At 40.7% G+C, this 19,786-nt stretch overlaps 1 protein-coding gene across 1 annotated transcript; it reads left to right on the top strand.

Moving 5' to 3' along the window:
* Positions 1 to 10,628: 10,628 nt before the first annotated feature.
* LOC115795134 (uncharacterized protein C1orf232) lies at positions 10,629 to 14,125 on the top strand. Its single transcript, XM_030750937.1, has 4 exons — positions 10,629 to 10,709; positions 12,713 to 12,790; positions 13,036 to 13,142; positions 13,572 to 14,125. Exons 1-4 carry the CDS (start codon positions 10,629 to 10,631, stop codon positions 13,927 to 13,929), a joined length of 624 nt encoding a protein of 207 aa, XP_030606797.1. The 3' UTR covers positions 13,930 to 14,125.
* Positions 14,126 to 19,786: the final 5,661 nt, after the last annotated feature.

The raw sequence follows: 19,786 nt of genomic DNA, 5'->3' as shown, positions 1-19,786 counted from the left end.
CAGTTAACCTAGCAAGGATACGTTTGGACTGCAGGACTGAGCCCATAACCAGGCTTTTCCCTTTTCTTATGTGAAGCCCACTGCAAATTATAAACACTAAGTGAGAAATCTACTGCACGAATAAGAGTAAAAAAGGTATTTTGAAAGAGGTGTATTTTCTTCAGAAATGTCCTTTTATTAGCATTTTTACCAAGTTGTGAGAAAAAAAAAAAGATTGCTAGTAATAACCTTGAGAGTTCTTATGTAAAACAAAAGCCTGAAGCCAAGATGGCCACAATGGAACCATAACGATAATTAAAGTCTGTTTTGGAAGGTAAGACGAGCTGTGAAAGGGCATTTTACTGTATGTTACACAACTGCTGGCACAACAGGAAGCAACTGCGCTGACACTCACACGCCTGCAGGCCCTCAAAAAAGAATGTGCAACACATAGAAAAACACGTGCATGGAGAACTATTTATGCAACATGCACAACATTGCATTATATCACTGCTGATTGAAATTACAAAAAAACCTCACGCATGCTGACACATGCATTTTGCCTGTTTTGTTACAGTGCAAGATCCTACTAATCTAACATTTTTCAGTGCGTCCATTCGTACAGCTGGCTGTAAATGATCAAAACATGCCTGCTTGATTACTTCATTGATTCTCACAGATTTCTTGTCTTTTTTGCTTTTTGAATGGTGCTACTCTTCATTGTTTAAACCAATGCAGCTCACCACACCGTACTAAGAACCCATGTGACATATTACATTTACATTTGGCCATGTTTTCATTTGCATAAACAAAGTGTGAGCGAGTTTGCTGCAACCTGACTCATTTTGAGACATGAGAACATTTTAAAGAAACAAAATGATAATTTATTAAGGTGCTATTAAGTAGTTTTACATATTTATGAACATCCATGTTTACCTTTCCACATATTTCCCAACCTGGGGAAGTGTGTTTGTGGTAAATTTTCTCAAATCTTTCCTTATTTCTGTTAAATAATATTCTGCTAAGAAGGAAGGAAATTAGTTTGTGGAAGGAAGGAAGGAAGGAAGGAAGGAAGGAAGGAAGGAAGGAAGGAACTCTTGTTTATTTCTTGGTTTCTTGAGTCTTTAGTTCTTGTCATCCATACATCCTCTTCTGCTTATCCAATCCAATCCAGGGTCACGGGGGCCTAGAGCCTATCCCAGCTACCATAGGGCAAGAGGAGGGGTACACCCTGGACAGGTTACTGTTCTGTCACAGGGCCAGTTCTTGGTATATCTTATATTTTTTCCTATATGTCTCCCCCTCTGTTCACTTGTGTCCTGTATATCCTTGCATTTAGTTTTACTTCCCCTCCTGTTTCAATGTCACTGTTTACCTTTACCTGTGTGATTGCACTCACCTGTGTCCTATTCCCTGAAAATCTTATGTGTGTATAAAAAGTCATGTCCTTCCCCCCGGTTTATGTTTCACTGTCTGTTTTTCCTGTTTCAGTTGCTTGTGGATGTGTTGCTTGTTTAGTTCTTGTTGTGGACTGTGAATTTTTGGATTTTTGGATTTCTCATTTCCTTTTCTGTTTATTTCAGCCTGTGTCAATATCCTGTATTTGGGTCCTTTTTACCTGCAAACACAAAGGTGTTCTGCATTCACTCACAAATCCAATCACTGTTCCAATCACTTCCATGGCCACAGGTGTATAAACCAAGCACCTAGGCATACAGACTGCTTCTACAAACATTTGTGAAAGAATGGGTCGCTCTCAGGAGCTCAGTGAATTCCAGCGTGGTACCGTGATAGGATGCTACCTGTGCAACAAGTCCAGTTGTGAGATTTCCTCACTGCTAGATATTCCACAGTCAACTGTTAGCGGTATTATAACAAAGTGGAAGTGATTGGGAATGACGTCAACTCAGCCACAAAGTGGTAGGCCACATAAAATAACAGAGTGGGGTCAGCGGATGCTGAGTTGCATAGTGTGCAGATGTTTCCAACTTCCTGTGGACTCAATCGTTACAGACCTCCAATCTTCATGTGGCCTTCAGATTAGCTCATGAACAGCGTGTAGAGAGCTTCATGGAATGGACTTCAGTTGCTGAGCAGCTGCATCCAAGTCTTACGTTACCAAGAGGAATGCAGCGTAAAGCACCCCACCACTGGACTCTAGAGTAGTAGAAACATGTTCCCTGGAGTGATGAATCGCGACTCTCCATCTGGCAATCCAATGAATGAGTATCCAATGACTTTGCACCAGAGCACAACGTAAGTTCCATAAAGACATGAGACATGGACAAGCGAGTTTGGTGTGGAAGAACTTCACTGACCTTCACAGAGTGCTGACCTCAACACGATAGAACACCTTTGGGATGAATTAGAGGGCAGACTGTGAGCCGGACCTTCTCATCCAGCATCAGTGTCTGACCTCGCAAATGTGCTTCTGGAAGAACGGTCAAGAATAACCATAAGCACACTTCTAAACCTTGTGGAAAGCCTTCCCATAAGAGCTGAAGCTCTTATAGCTGCAAAGGGTGGGTCAACATCATAGCAGACCCTGTAGATTAAAATAAGGGATGTCCCTCAAGTTCATATGTATGAAGGCAGATGAGTGAATACTTTTGGTGATATAGTGTTGTTTACAGCCTAATACAAAAATAGTTTGGATCTCTAATTGCCAGTTAATTTGTTCATAAGTTTAAGCTTACCTTCTTAAATTGTAAATTTTAAAGTTGCACGTGACTAAGGCTGCGTGGTTTTATTTATTTTCTTTTGTACTTTTCTCAGTTACAAAAACACCCCCAAACAGTTGGCAATTGATTTTTTATGGTAAGTGATAGCTACCACGTTTTATCCTCCCATCTCTTGTGTATCTTAAAAATAAGCAATTAAAGAAAAGGAGGGACAATATATCAAACCAGATGCATCAAAATATTCCACTCTAAAAACTCTGGGTGCTTGAATTTCTGTTCTGTTAATGTATCTGGAGCCAGAGAAGCATCAGCTTAGCAAGAGAAACAAGAGAGTCATATAAAACCCACTTACAAGCAATTATAAGGTCACAAATTATTATTTTATTTTATATTTCTTTACTGCTCACAAAAGGGGCTGGGAGTTTAAGATAAACCTAAAAAAACTACACTGCTCAAAAACTCAAAGGAGCACTTTTTAATCAGTGTTTAGCATCAAGTCAGTTAAACTTCTGGGATATTGATCTGGTCAGTTAGGTATCAGAGGGGGTTGTTAATCAGTTTCAGCTGCTTTGGTGTTAACAAAATTAATAGCTGCACTAGAGGGGCAACTATGAGACAACCCCCAAAACAGGAATGGTTTTACTGATATTTTCTCCCTCCTCATATTTTCTGACTGTCTGGCTGTAGAAGGTCCTTAACCCATCAGCAGGACTGGTATCTGCTCCTATGTAGAAGGAGGAATCGGGTGAACACTGCCAGAACCCCACAAAATGACCTCCAGCAGGGCACTGCTGTGATCCTCTCTGACCAAACAATCAGAAACAGACTTCATGTTGTGGCCTGAGGGCCCGATGTCCTCTAGTGGGCCCTGTGCTCACCGTGGAGCCTGATTGGCATTTGCCGCGGAACACTAGAATTGGCAGGTCCACCACTGATGCCCTGTGTTTTCCACAAATGAGAGCAGGTTCACCCTGAGTGACAGATGTGAAGGGCTCTGAAGAAGCCGTGGAGAACGTTATGCTGCCTGTAAAATTAATCAGCATGACCGGTCTGGTGGTGAATCAGTGATGGTCTGGGGAGGCATATTCAAGGTTGGACACGCAGGCCTCTACAGGCTAGGCAGCGGCACGCTGACTGGCATTAGGAAGATGCACCTCAGCCAGGTGCTTTTGGTAGCCGTCAACAAGCTTTTGGCATAGTTCTGGATGGGATGAGTGTGAGTAAACTTCTGATCGGAACAGGAGATTTTTCTCACATGTGCTCAGTTCCAGGTCATCATTCTAGTTTCCAATTTTTAATATGACCAGGCTAAATGATTTCTGCTGCAGCTTCATATTCACCTCATGTTACAAAAGCCATTAGGCACATGCTTCAAAATCTGAAACCTTTCAGTTAATCTGCTGTACTAGATGAGCAAGTGGCCATGCAGCTGTCCTGCAGCCTGACCTACTGACATGCATACTGGAACGTCACTGCAGCAGTGAACATATCTACACGCTCTTGTAACTTAAAACTGAATGTCAGATCCCTTTTCTTTAAAATCAGCTGTATTTGCTTTGATCTTCAACACTACAGTATATGACTCATGTTTTTCAGACACTGCACACTGCAAAATAAATCAAGCAAAGGGCCCAGTGGGTTCATGTGTACACTAGGGTAACCAGACACCTTTGTTTTCTCAGTACATCGGGCATTATTTTTAGCTAATGCTGCTCAAACACATGACAGCGTTTTTAAACAGCTGTAAAGTGGAAAAACATTTTATTTGGCAAGAAACAACTAGTAGCAGAGCCTTACTATTGATATCTCAAGTGCCCTGTGCTGTTTTAGGAGGCTAAAAAGTGGCATTTGTATATAGTAGTGTAGCATGGTTGTATTTTCCTTTAAAAAGTAGCATTCGTAAAACTGAAATAACTCCTTATTTATTTCACAGATAATCACATTGGATCTTGCAGTGATATTAAACTGGAAATTAAACTGGCTTTCATTCCAGGCATTCCACTTTATTCACATTATTCAACACGTGACGCATAGCGTTTTAGAAGATTGGTAATCTTTACATGAATTTGTCTTTACACTGAGGTCTCTTCTGGTGTGGAAACATTTCGTCTGGTGTGCATTTACGCAGCATCAGCTCCTATATGTTGCAGGCCCACGCACACACTGTTCCTTCCAAGTCGCTGCGGGAGGCGAAACAACAAACTCTTAAATAGCCTCATGCCAGCGAATATGAGCATGTGGCAGTGGTGTGACAAGATACCGTGGCTGGGGAGGTGAGAAGAGGGAAGAACACAGATGTGAGTCAATGCCTGCTGCTAACTCCAAATTAGTTATAAATGTGTTTTTTTTTTTTAAAGGAGGAGGTCAACCGGTTCACCTGCACTGACTTCTGGGTGTTTCCTGTATAGCACATGTTCAACACACATGGTAGTTTAGTGGTATTTTTCACACCAGTGCTGAGAGTAACAATACACTGCAATGCAAGTAAGAACACGCATTTACTATACTAGTTTAATGTGACTTTTCCTGCCTCGTTACTCTGACAGTTAATTAACTGTTATGGGGAAAATATTTTCATTGAAAATCAAATACAAGCTAATAAAATATGGTGCATTGTTATAGATCAAATTACCAGCCGAATGTTAATAAGTACAAACACATTGAAATGCTGTTTGAGCATGATCTACAGGGAAGTCACTCCAGGATTTTTCTTTTTAAATAATAATGCACGAACATTTTCTCATTTAACTTAGTTTAAGCACAATGTTGTAATTAAGCTATTTTATAAATGACATACTACATACCTACAGTATGAAAACTGGGCTCATTTAAACGTAAAGTACTAACCTTAGCTCCACCTCAGCAATAAAGTGTCACTTTAACATCACTGAAGATAAATAAAATTAAAAACTGCAGATGATGTCAGTTTTACAACATCAAGCAGCTTGACAGAGGAAACCAGCTTTAAGCTCAGTCACTGAAATGCGTGACATTCCTCTGTGGTGGGATGTCTGCTCAGACAATAGAGCTTGTACAGCGCCTTTGTCCACATGATTAGCTTACATCAAAATCTTCCTAATTTCAGTTGGCTGTGATCTCTGGCATGACAAAGGAAAACAAAAAACAAAACAAAACTGGATCTAGGAAAGCAGCTCCTGTGCAGTTACATTTAGATTGCTTAAGATGCTTCCTGTCCCAAGAAAATCATCTTCACTTTTTAATATCTCTGATGACGTTGGGGAGGCTTTCATGTGTACACTGTATCATGAATGCACAGACAGTGTATGGATGACATTAGGTACACTGTGTTCTGTACTTTGTGTTCCACATCTCTCAGGCAATCCGCTGAAGCAGGAAACTGTTTCACTGTCGCCCCCCAGTGGTCGACAGAGATAGGCTACACACAGAGATGAACTCAACAACCCCTTGCAGACAGCATTGTTTTCCCAAGAACCAAAAGGAGGCAGTATTTATTTATCTCCATGAAATCAAGAGTGGTAGATTTTTTTATTTTTTTAAATTGTTGTTTTTGTCTTGCCAGCTATTTTTGAGAGTCATGCAGTTAAAACATTGCGAGCAATCAAACTATCAAAGCAGTCCTAACTTAATATTTAGTAGTAAGCAGCATGCTGAGAGAAGACCCATTCTTGTCTCTGGGGAGTCATTTCCTGTTAAGGAGGACCAGCTAAAATGCAAATATACTTGCTCTCAAACATTCAAATACAACATAAACTGCCGAGACAAAGACCTTTGGCCTAATTTAGACACACAAATTTTCTGAATTGTGTGAGACCCCACACAAAGTACCTCACTCTGACATCAAAATGATACAAATATAGTTAGCCTGACAAAAATAACAATAAACTGGCTGACAAAGGTGAAATAAAACGAAACAATCTTGACTTCAGGATCTATCTGTATAGAGTTTATTTGCAATGCAAAGAAGATCATTTGTAAAGCAGCTAAAGGCTATTGTTGCTTGTGTGGGATAAAATCATGGTGATAATCATTTAGCATTTGAAATAAAGGAAAGGATTGCTTCCTCTGGGTTCTCTGAAACTGATGGACATAAGGACTCTTGAGCCACCTAGTGGTAATCTAAGGCTATCTGTGTTTAATGTGGAGAACTGATGGGTGGAAACAGAAAAGGTTATAAAGAAGTAAATACCCATATAAATTAAAACAAGGTAAATAAAATCCAGAAGGGGAGAGCATAAGAGGTGCCGGCGCAGCCTGAGTCAATAACAGTTACAGTCTTTTGTTGTTGCGCTGATGGTCACAATGCATTTTTTTAACTGATCAAGTGAATTATTTGTTAAAAGAGCCACGGAAATCTAAACAAAGAGGCTAACAAGTAGTGAACAATACAAAATGTTTTTCATAAAATGTGGACGTAATGGGTCAAAACTCAAAAATGCTCTTCATGTTACAATGAAAACAGGATTAGTGCATTTACAAATGTGTTATAAACTCTATATTTCCTACATAATGCAGTGTTTGAAATCTGAGGCTCATAGTTAATGCAAAGGGCAAATTTAAATTTAAAAAATATATAATTAAAAAAGGAACTTGCAGTCTTATTCTTTTTCTTTCGGCTGCTGTCACTGCAAATCATCAGCCGTCTCACCCTGTCTCTTCCATCGTCCTCTGTCACACCAACCCTCTGCATGTGCTCTCTTCATAAACCTCCTCTGGGGTCTTCCTCTTCTCTCTTACCTGGCAGCTCCATATTCGACATCCTTTGTCCAATATATCCACTATCCCTCCTCTGTACATGTCTAAGCCATCTCAACCTTGCCTCTCTAACTTGCCACTTGCCACTTTCCTGTGTCATAAAATCAGGAAAATATTCCGGGAGCTGGAGAGCCAGAAAATTCAATCAGAAAAAGGACAATTTCTTTTCTGGGATAAAAAAAAATGTAAAAATTAAATCCTACTGACTCGTGCTGGTAGGATTCGAACTACCAACTTTCTGATCAGGCCTGACCCTGCTGAACTTCCAAGCTTATTGGACTGTAAGCTGTCCTGACAGTTTACTAGTACTGGCAGATGTTACATACTACATCCATCCATTTTCTTCCTCTTATCCGGGGCCGGGTTGTGGGGGCAGCAGCCTAAGCAGAGAAAGCCAGACCTCACTCTCCCCCGGTCCTCCTTCCGGTAGGACATGCCCGTAATACCTCACCCAAGAGGCGCCCAGGAAGCGTGATCTTTGGTCACTACCCAAAGACTAGACCCCCCCGAAAGGAGTCAGTTGCGGTGGTTCAGGCATCTGACTAGGATGCCTCCTGGGTGAGGTGCTACCAGGAGCACCTCACCCAGGTGACAGAGGAGGCCCCGGTAGCACCGGGGAGGAGGCACGCTGGAGAGAGTATATCCTTCGGCTGGCCTGGGAATGTGTCGGTGTCCCCACAGATGAGCTGGAGGAGGCAGCTGGGGAGAGAGAGGTCTGGGCTTCTCTGTTTAGACTGCTGACCCTGCACCTGGCCATGGATAAGTGGAAGAAAATAATACATTTTTTTTCTGGTCCTTTAGACATGTTAATTCATGGTCTGTTTTGTGGTTTTATTGATATTTCACATATTTCAGAATAATAGGGAAATTCTGTAAAATGTATAGAATAAATTCTGTTAAATCACAGAGTTTTTTTTTTAACAGTGCAAGGTTGAAAGCCCAGATTAGTGTTATGTTTTTACCTAATCTAAAGAAATATTGGGCAGTTAATATTCCCAAGGAGCCACACAAGAAACTGGGACTGTTGTGGACGGCCGCACCAATAATCTGAACTCAATTTCATCTCTTCATAAGCTTGTAAAGGCATAAAAATGATACTAAGCAGAATTTTGGTTCAGCCTATTGATGCGGCTGCACAGCAGTATCAGTTTCTCATGTGGCCCCCTTAAGAAAATTAATTGCCCTCCCCTAGAAGGGTTATATGTAATATCACCACAGTGATCTGCAGGTATGAAAGTCTATTTTCTGTCACATACCTAACAAAAATTTTATATGTAAAAAGAAGTTTTCTGCTAATTAAATAAAACTATTGCTGTCAGATAAATGTATCAGATAAAAAGTATCACAAAAATACTAGTATGTCAAGATTTCATTCAGGTATAGTAAGTAGATGCTGGTACCATTTAACTTCTGAAAAGTTCATTTCAGACAAATATGTCACATATGATCATTTAGGCTTGCAAACTGTAGTTTGAGGAGCGTAGGGATAGAGTGAGGCTGTACTGGATCAGCTTCATTTCCAGGAATGCTTCATTTCCCAACAGCACCTAGCTCTCCTTGATTCAGTTTCTCTTAAATGTATTTTAAACACCTCGCCACATACATTACTTTGCAGCTTCCTTTGTAATGCTTTAAAAGATATGTAGGTCATAATGGGTCAGTCATCCATAACAATCCACTGCCTCCGTGTGGTGTGTGTGGTGTGATAAATCCTTGGGTGTGACCTTTCCCGTCTGAAACCTGAGCAGCTCAGGTTGCCCAACCTGGCTGCTGTTCAAATGTCCAACTTCCATCCATCTTTATGCATAGATGCGTCGTCCATAGACGTGCGTTCATAATTCATGCTGATCATATGGATCTGCCTGACCTTACAGTTTCATTACTGTAGAAGTCTGCATGGTAATCAAAACCAGGATCAGGAGAGCTATAGAACAGCTCAGATCAAATTTCTCTGCTCTATAATCAAGATCATGATCAATCTTTTCCTGCAGCTTTCAGGAGGTGTTATATTCCTGTTGGTTGAATCTATCACTGCGGTTAAAAAGATAATTCTGTCAGTGTCTCTGAGTGTTTGAAGCAGGTAAGCAAAACATAACTTATTTCTGTAGCCGGCTGTTGTGTTGTGGCTGGTGAAATCCAATCTGTCATCAGAGCTTTATACTTCTCTCTTTATCTGCATGACACTAGCCGACCGGCTTGGGTTGCCAGGCAACTAGTCACAAAAAAACAAAAAACCTTGCAGTGGTCCTGAATCTGATTGGTATTTGGCTCATCTGCTGCAGCAACCAATGAGAGCAGAGAGGAGGACAGCAAGGAAGGAAGTGGCCAGGTGACAGCGGGAAAAAAGTTGCTTGTTAGTACAGATGGTATAAAGATGATTGGCCATAAATAAAGCAGGATGAACATGTGTGTGGGGTTCATTCAAATACAGTTCAGTTTACAAGTGACTGATGCAAGTTTTTACACAATCCCCCTCTGGGTATGTCGTTGAATAAGACTGGAGTTGGAAGGTCAGTGGTTTGCAAATCTACAACCCTACTACACAGCATTTGTATACCAGTGAACCTGTGCACACACTGTGGTGAGTACCCACATTAAACTAGAAACAGTACAAAGACAAAATATAAACTGGGAAAATTTCGATTTTTTTATTTTGTTTTTTTATTATTTTATTGTTAAATTGTATTTACATTTTGACACAACTTTCTTCGAAGCAGGTTTGTAATTGTGTGCATGTGTATCAGGGTTATAGGAGCCATCCTGCCAGCACAGGATGACAATGGACCTCTGGCTCTGTAAAAGAGACCCTCTGAAATATGAATGAGGAAATCCACACCTGTTTCCAGGTAACCAAGGCAGAACCATGACACTGACAATTAGTGCGCGCGCGTGTGTGTGTGTGTGTGTGTGTATTCCTGCGTAGGCGTATGCACAAGCAGCACAACTTCCTAGCTGTACCTGCTCAGACACTCTGTGGGGATGAAAGCAGCTGTCAGCCCCGTTAGCTTGACGAGACAGACATAATCTGACCAGGAGAAGCAGTATGACAAAGTTCGGGCCTCAGTTCTGAACAAGTTCAGCGCATTTATAATCTGCTGAGAACGTTACGCATGGAAACAGGCCAAAGTCGGCCCAACTGAGCTGAAGCTGGAAGTGGAGACTTGGCGGAGGGTGGACCACAGAGGCATCTTCACAGGTCTTGCCCCTCAGTGTTGATCATCTGTCTGTGCAACTATGAATCCAATGTGGAAGGTTTATAAAAGCAAAGTGCTGAAGACTCTTAATCCTGAGTATGAGGAGGACACTGCTGAGGAGGTACAGAACATACACGCTTCTCCACATTTATTCATGTTACTCATTCATTTGTCAGAAACACGGTAAAGTGTGAGAACGCCGACATGATTGTTGGCACTGAAGTCAGAGAGTCAGCTGGTTTTGTTTTGCTGATCATTTCTTATTCATCACAGCATTAGATGAGCTTGCGGGGCTCATTTGTTTTCCATGCAGTGGGAACTTTAAGACAGATGTTAGGCCTTCAAACAGTAACTCTCATGCACACTGGCAAAATTGACTCTGTCAATTACTGACAGATGAAACCGTGTTTGCTAACACTCACATATAAATCTACACGGATCAAACCTACTTTTTAAAAATTCTTCTTAGTGCGCTCTGCGAGACGAGAAACTAACGTGAGCTGTAAATGAAACCCAGAAGCATGAAAGCATTTATAGCAATAATAAAACAGCTTTTAACCAAAGTTCAGGCAACACAGAAAGCAATATGCAAAGTTTTCAGCAGCCGAGAACTGTGCCTAAATCTATTTATTCAACTAATGCATTGAGTTACTTCTCTCCTACTTCCGCTCCACTACATTTTGAAGGAGAATAGCCAAGTAGACACTTTTTAGATTAAAGATTATATATTTAAAAACATACATTTTAAAGAAAAACCCGTGGCTCCCCGGCCAGTTTTGGTTTGGAGCTTCTTTCATAAGGCCATTATTGAGGTTCAGTCTGTGGTCATATTTTAGATGCCTGAAGTGATTTCAGCTAAACATAACCAACATTTTATCACAAAAAGAAAGAAGTTTGAGAGAGAATTAAAAAGTTATTACAATATTTAAATTAGAACAGGGATCCTCACATCCAGGCCTCGAGAGCCCCTGTCCTATAGGTTTTAGATGTGTCCCTGATCCAACACACCTGAATCAAATGTCTGAATTACCTCCTCAGTATGCAGTCAAGTTCTCCAGAGTCCTGCTAATGACTTCTATATTTGACTCAGGTGTGTTGAAGCAGAGACACATCTAAAACCTGCAGGACACCGGCCTGAATGTGAGGATCCATGAATTAGAATATGAAACAGAACATTCTTTTTCTTCTTTTCTACCTTTTTAATATTCTCGTGGTGTCTCAGTTACATTGTTACCCTTTTTGCAGGGGTCTGTATATGAAACAGTTAAAACTGGCTTCACTTGAACCCACTAGCACTACTTGCAAAGAACTTTGGATGCAGAGTTTTGCTATTTTTTTTTTAGTAGTTTTAGTTGGTTTATACACCTGAGTACTTTTTCCACCACTGATATTCACTGCTCCATTGCAACACCTGCACTTCATGCAGCATTTGGCTCTTGTGAAACAGTGTTGCGCTGACCCAGATCTCTGGAGAGCTGAGAAATTCGATCCTGCACAGGAGCTGAACAAACGGATTAGTTGGCATTCCACCGAGTGACGGGCTGACAGGCGGACGAGACGGACAGCCAGGTTCCTCACCAGTGTGTTCAGATCTGCCAGCTGACTGCTTCAGACTGTGGCCTCTAGAGCTGCCAGGGCATTTGCAAGGACAAGAGGGAATCTGTTAAGATAGTTTCCATCTAGATAGATATGTAGAGATGTCATCACCCGCTATTTGAGTCGCCATTGCTTCACACGTTCTTGTGAAAGATGAGACAGGTGAAGTGTATGGCTATCACTGTTCCTCATGTCAAAACATCGACTGATGTGCAAATGTGACTGTTAAATAATTAGTAGGTTAGTAAAGAGATAAAACAAGTAATTTGAATACAATGTTTAAAATGTTAAAGTTAGTTTTAATAAAGAAATTTCTCCAGTAATCCATGTGTGACGCCAAGTCTTGTCTCGTGTATGACTTCAGGTCACATGGTAGGTCTGCTTCAGGTCCAGCATCCCCTATATGTGACCACTGTCCACAGATTCTGTTATGCATTAAACTCAGACAGAATGTGGTGAATAAATTGATGACACTGCAGTGTGTGTGGACGCGTTCATTAAGTGTTGTACTGTTTGCTCGTGTTGCAGGTCACAGAGGCGGAGAACGACATGTGTCCAGTGCAGGAAGCTGAGGGGCCCAACGCCGTCTCCCAGCTGGCCAGGAAGGTATGTGGACACTGGCAGCTCTTGCAAAGCTTGTAGAGTAGTTTCTGTTTATTAATCACACAGACTTCACAAATACTTCATAAAAGGGTCACACATGTAAATTCACACTGAGACTGTCCACTGAAAGGTTAACCACCAGCAGAAATAATACATCACAGCTTGTGCTAAACGTATGACAGAGGACCATTATTCAAGTGATCATTTGAAAGCACTAAATCCCTACTTTGACCTTTGACCTTGTCCAGATGCAGGGGGCAGGAACTAAAAGCTGGAACCGGCTATCATCACTCTTCAACAAAGATGACGAACACCAGCTCCTAGAGGAGACTGAGAGCCCCCCTGTCGCTGACCAGTGAGTTTGTTGTTGTCTGTCTTCTCAGATGCATTCATGCACATTGGACCAATAGAGCTTTAGACTTTCCAGTACAGATTCTATTAAATTTTGGAAGTCATAAGATTGGAGTTTTAATTTCATTACACTTGAAAGTTTTCTGGATAATCTTGTGGCAGAAACTGGAGAACAGACTGAACCGAAGGGAATGAAAGGATTTTGAGTAAAAAAATACAAGTATAAATTAGAAGACTTGAACTCTTATTTGATGCAAATACAGGATAAAGAATGTTTAAAGATGAGTTCATCAGACTCTCAGATTAGTGATCACGCATTTACAGCATTGCCTTAGTTCTTCTTATAAAGTCTCTGTATTCACATGTCATTTAAAAACATTTGGCTGAGATGAATCCAAATTTGAAGCACCCAATACTTTCTCTAAATTCTCAGTCCACTTGCAGCAAAGCCAGAGGAGCCTGCACGACCCACCAGGCGCACGGGATTCTGGGATAGCTTTGCAGCCAACTGGGCAGCCAAGAAGCAAGCTGAAGCTGCAGCAGCAGCAGCTGCAAATGAGGCAGCGACAGGGGAGGGTGAGGAAGGGGTGAGCGAGGCTGGAGGGGAGGAAGGCCAGCAGGATGGGCAGGCCACTGAGGGAGAGGAGAGTGAAGGGGGAGGAAGGAGCAACAACAGCTTCTCTAAGTACGTCTCGCTGGGAGGAGGCAACGAGGATGCATCTTTCAAATGGAACTTTGTTACGAGCAAGCTGGCAGACCTGAAGACCAAGAGCATGACCAAAACCAATTAGACGTCCCGTGAAGGAGAAATCAAAAGAAGATAAACAACACGATGAGGCTGGTAGATGTAGGAGGAAGGTCAATTTTGCAAAGGCGACCCTGTAACTAAACTGGTCCCTCTTATAGTCCCTCTTTACTATCAGCTATTTTATGCTCCAGAAAGATATTTGTTCACAGCCACATTACAACCAAGATTGTTGATATAAAAAGTCTTTTAAATCTTTGGTTCCCCTTTACTTTAACTCTTTCCCCCATAAAGACAACATTTGATGACCTCTGTAGTACCCTTAATGATGAGTGTGACACCTCACACTCAAAAAAAATATTTATGGCCAAAATGCTGAATTGATTTTAAATGCTAACTTGATTACATGTAAATTGTCCACGTAATTTTGTTGCATAAGTACAATGTGAAATGTTAAATTTCATTAAATCTGGTTAAATTCAGTTTACTTGATTGGTATAAATTCAGTTTATACCAATCATATTTTCCTTAATGATTAATTATATGAATAACTAAACCATTGATTTTTATAGATTTCAGTTGCATTTGACTCTAAATTATTACTTAATGTTTATGAAGGCAAATAATCATTTTCCTGAGTGACATATCAATAAAGAACCATTAGAACAGGTTCGAGGTTTTTCCAAGGGTAGCCCCGGTAAGATGGATAGCTCACTAACTTCTGATGCACACGCAGTCATTTTGCTCTGGACGCAGGCCTGACTTACAACAGAAACCACTCAGAAAAGAGGAAGAAGGGGTACCCCTGGCAGGTGTCCAAAGGCTGAAAGAGTTCAGATCAGTCTGTGTATAGAAGAGCAAAGAGGAAGTGTAACATAGATGACATTTAACATTTAACCAGAGCTTGAACTCGAACCACTACTACATTATTACTACACAAAAAATAAAACGTTAAGAGTTTCGCTTCAGAGAAAAGTTCTAAATTTGCTTGAAATTAAAAGTTGTTAACGATAATTTATGAAATTCTTTATTATTTCTGGAAGACGAGTTGAGGATACTGCATAACTGTACACCTTCCTACAGCTGTCTCTTAACTGTCCTGACATGCAGCACAGAGAAAGGCAATACATGACAGTGTTTTATTTTTGCAGTTGTATGACGACATTTACTTTCTTTCACCATGAACATGTGCCTTCACACCTGTCAGCAAACTTAATCTAATCTGTAGGTGAACAAAAACTGGATTAAGAGATTAAAGGCATTGATAGATGGATTAGACGAGGATTATCTCACTTAACCTGTTCAGAGGGCAGCGGATTACAGAAAGCAGATTTGGCAGTGTGATGTACTTATTACATAATATTCTGAGTTTTTCCTCAAACTTCGGGAACGCAAATTGTGGCGCACATTTATGTGACATGTGTGCGTGTCTGGTGAGAAAAAGCCAGTCAGACTGATGACTTGATTTTCTGATTGCGACTGAGACTGAAATGTGTAAAGTGTGACTTTTTGACTTTTCTAATTTTGTGATTTAAAAAAATTTAGCCTAAAATTTTATTATATTCTGTTCTTTTGTGGTTTTGCCTTATTCTGTGTTTTATTCTGCTGTTACAACTATGCTATAATAAAGACTGTTGCACTAAAAGTCATGGTAAGCATAAGCTTGTGACTGAAAAATGTATTTTTTGAGCCACATAGGCAATAATTTGATGTCTATCAGATTTATTTGCTGATCTCTGTGGTTGTTTTTAGAGGCTTTGACTTGGTTTCTTTTGTTGGTTTCTACGACACAAACCTGCCTCTGGACAGCAGGGGGCTCCCTTTGCCTCTGAAACTTTAGCTCTACTTCTATTCAGATGGCTTTTTCCTGCCTTCATCTCCATCACACATTTACACCAAATCTGTCTTTCAAAAATGGCAACATTCTGATCAGATACTTACATAGGAAAAAAAAAATCAGATGCATATCAGCTTTATATGCATCAGATTGTTAAAAATAGTTCATTTTCCCCCTGGTCTCCCATTTCCTTCATCTCTTTTATGTCCTGTTTTTCACACCCATTTCCCCTCTTACTGTACCATGTTTCCTCAGATAGAATACAGCTTCCTTTTTTCATTTAGGAGTTTCTGTTGACAAGTCTATATGAATTTGGCAGTGCATGAAAGGTGAGAATGATGGAAGCAAATGCAGCCCGCGCTCAGGCCCATGCTTTTTGCACCATTATTTCCATGTGTTTTTATGCTGTCAGTCATATTTCATCCTGTCATAGTGGAACATGGGAAATCAGTGAGTTTCACTAGCTTTGTACAGACTTTCAAGTCAACAGTCTCAGTTTGAGTCAGAAGAGACCCTTCACCACTCACAACTCAGTGACAAGCTCAGCCTTTGAATATATTTAAGACAAGCTAGGAAGGAACATTTATTCCACAAGAGCTGATTTTTTGGTTGCAGGGTGGATGGCTGGAGTTGGGCAGGTTGATGAAATTCTGACGACTACTTTCTCGATGTTTTGAGGTCCATATTTTAGTTTCATGACATCAAGTCAGCAATTCTCAGTGGAAACGTGGTTTGTAGAGCATGAAAGCATCAGAGGGTGAGCAGGCAGGGCTGGCAGTCTGCACAGGGGGAGATGAGAGGGAGTGAAGAGAGACAAAGCTGGATGAGGACTCGAGGGGGTCTGGTAGTTTTGTTTAAGATGCATCTCAGGGAACTCAAAAATAATGAGCTGCTTATCAGTACTGGAAACCATTTTTGCAGAGACCACAAGCTGAGGGGAAATAAAACAACATACAAATACTGCAAGTAATGCAGTTTTTGTCAGTTCTGGCTATATTTGAGAGGACATCTTTGAGAGGAAAACATTAAAGTAGCCTAGGGTAAAGATTTTTGGTCACTTTGGCAGTAGATTAAATTGACTTTGAGACACCTCCTTAAATAAGATGTCAGGGTTTTGTTAATCATTATTCAAGCTCCATTTTTTGGTCTCTCAGTTGTCATGAAAGTTGTCATGAAACTGATGAACAGTGAGATCAAACGGCACTACTGATTTTACTCACTGAAGTCTGTTTACAGGTCTTAGAGAGAAGGCCACAATAATCCATACATACTGTTGGTAATGGAATTTTGTCAGACTCTGTTGGCTCTGAAAACTACAAGTCATAAAAATATAGATTATTAATAGACGTGTGTGTGTGTGGAGTTAGAAAAAACTACGTACTATGTACTCTTGTAAGACTTAAGGCTCTACTTGCAAAACACACACGAATCTCCCTCTGGAGACACAAGCAGCAACATCTGGGGTGAAAAGGTAGCCAACACAGTTCCACAAATGACCACTTCAGGCTGGCTCAAAAAGTGGGTCAGTCCCTGCAGGCTGCAATGACATAATGCTCAACTTTACAGCACATATTTACAGCCCACAACCAACAGCGCTTTTGGACTCTATGGTCGATTTCTTATTTCATGGCAGCTCTATAGAATATATATTTTTATATCTCACCTGTACTTAAAATGATCTTTTATTAAAGGCCAAAGAAAGTATGGTGACAAACATTAAAAAACAACAACCAATGGGTGAAGCCTTGAAGTCAAAGTCAGTGAGCATGCTGGATTTAGGTTGGTGTAGATACCAAGTTTTAACGAAAATGAATCCTTTATTTCCTTGTGCATCATTAGTCTGCAATAATGGAAACTGTTTTCTGGATGCAGATTAACATTCTTGTTACATTATGATCACCAATTGCTGTAACACCAGTTCATTCACATGGGATTTATCTAACAATGTTGATACTTCTCAAAGAGCTTCATCTGATCATCAGATTTCGTTGCAATCACTGTTTATTTTTTCAAATGCCCTCTTTTGTTTAACGCCCCTTAAGCCCCTCAGAAGACTCCCACAGGTGTTTTCTCTTAGTCTGCCTGATAAGATCTCTTCTTGGGCCTGTGTGGTTTTGGGCAAGGCCTTCCTCAGCAGGCATTTTTGTGTCAAAGCAGGAAAAGCACAGACGCATTACCGATGGAGTCATTCCACTTAAGAGTATATCCTGCCTTTGTGGATGCTGGTTCAGTGCCGCAGTTTATCATGAGTTTGCTGTACTTTCTGTACTGTGATAAGTAAAGAAAAAAAAAAAGAAAAGCATATTTTTTTCATCTGATAAACAGAATATAAACTACTTTCTTACATCTGCTCCTTTCATACACACACAGAGCAGGAACAGGTTCAGCGCTGAGGACTCGAACATTAATCAGCTCACTCATGCACGCATGCTCATACTGGTAAAACTCTTTGATCGCTTGTAGTCCTATCAGCCAAGTGTGTGATCGCCCCACTCTCTCTCTCTCTGTGTCCTGTAGACCTTTGCCATTTGGTTCACTTTTGGCTTTCAGTGCAGCACAATCATCTCACTACCCACCCCCCCCCCCCCCCCCCCCCCCCCCCCCTCCACAGAGACAAAACACAGACAGGAACACAGTTTTTTTTTTTTCTCGTTTTTTTTCCTGCTCTTTGACTGATCTTCTTCACTGCTTGCCTTGGGCTTTGTGCCACGCACTGCAATTACTTAAGACAAAAGAAACCCACAAAGATGTGTGAGCCCACCTTAATTGCTACACAAAACCCCAAACTCAAGAGAAGATGACATTATCCTGTTTATAGATATATTTTTTTTGTGTGGTGTTTACACCTTTGACATTATGATGGTGCATGGTAATAATGTATGGTAATTAAGGAGACAGGTTAATGTTACAAAAGTGTAGATACTCTGAGTAGGAATCTAGAAGTTTAGGCAATCTAAAATAGAAAAAGATCAAATTTATACCATATGTAGATGCTTTCTAAATCCTCTGAGGCAAATGTGGTTATCCGAAAACGATTTTCTTTATGGATTTGCTAACAGAGTTTTAAAAAAGCATCACATGAGGTCAGCGGAATAAGTTTTAAGACATAGTGTAGTCTGATGACTTTGGAACAAACTACCATGTGATTATGTTGTAAGCTGTTGCACTGGCATCGTCTGTCCCTTTGTGACCTCGATTGGCCAACACTGGTCATAAATCATGGAGCCAAAGTGACCAGGCCGTGCCAGATTCTAAGAAGTTTGTCTTCAAGATCACAGCTCAAGGTCTCAAAGTTATACTAAGCTTATGAAATGAGGTTAATCAGTAAAAGAAATGTGGGCCTTCTCATTGTAGGGGTGTTCTGTCTGTAAAATCTAAGCTCAGAAATAGGAGAAGCAAAGATTTATGTGGGTTGTAAAAGCAAAATAGACATATCTTTTACAAAAGCCCTCACAGGTGGACAGAAATGTCTGGTTGCGCTCAGGTATGACCAAGTTGTGTCGGGCGTCTCAACAGACGAGATGAGTCACACAACACAGCAGCCCCATCTGGAAGCAAACCTATGGGACCAAAGCTGTTCTCACAAAAACAGTGACTGAGCTCTTTCAGCAACTCACCACCACACCTGCTTGAGGCAAAAACTGTGGCTTTTCTGAGGGAGGCACATGAACACTTACTGTATATACAGTGTAGTCTAGAGGAGAATGGCATTTTTCCACTATTTTATGAAAAAGGAATACACACGATGCATTTTGGTGAGAGCGAATGTGATCATTATTTTCTTGTTTACAAAAACCCCCTCCCCTCTAATCTAATCTTGCAGTGGTTCTTTGTCTTTTTTTTGACTTTCATTTGCGAGAGTGCAACATGCAGCGTTTATCGTAAAGCATTTCTTCCAGTCGATTTAATGTGAAATCACACCCAGTAGCAGCCACAATATAAAACGTCCTCCGAGGCTCCTTATCTCCTCCCTAATGGTCCTGTTTGTTTACAGAAATTACACTAATGTCCCAAAGTAATGGGCATTAGTATATTTAAGAGAGTGGACGTTTCAGAATCACTGCAC

Source organism: Archocentrus centrarchus, chromosome 16, assembly GCF_007364275.1.
Source record: "Archocentrus centrarchus isolate MPI-CPG fArcCen1 chromosome 16, fArcCen1, whole genome shotgun sequence".
Lineage (NCBI taxonomy): Eukaryota > Metazoa > Chordata > Actinopteri > Cichliformes > Cichlidae > Archocentrus > Archocentrus centrarchus.
This window is presented reverse-complemented; position numbering and strand designations above follow the sequence as displayed.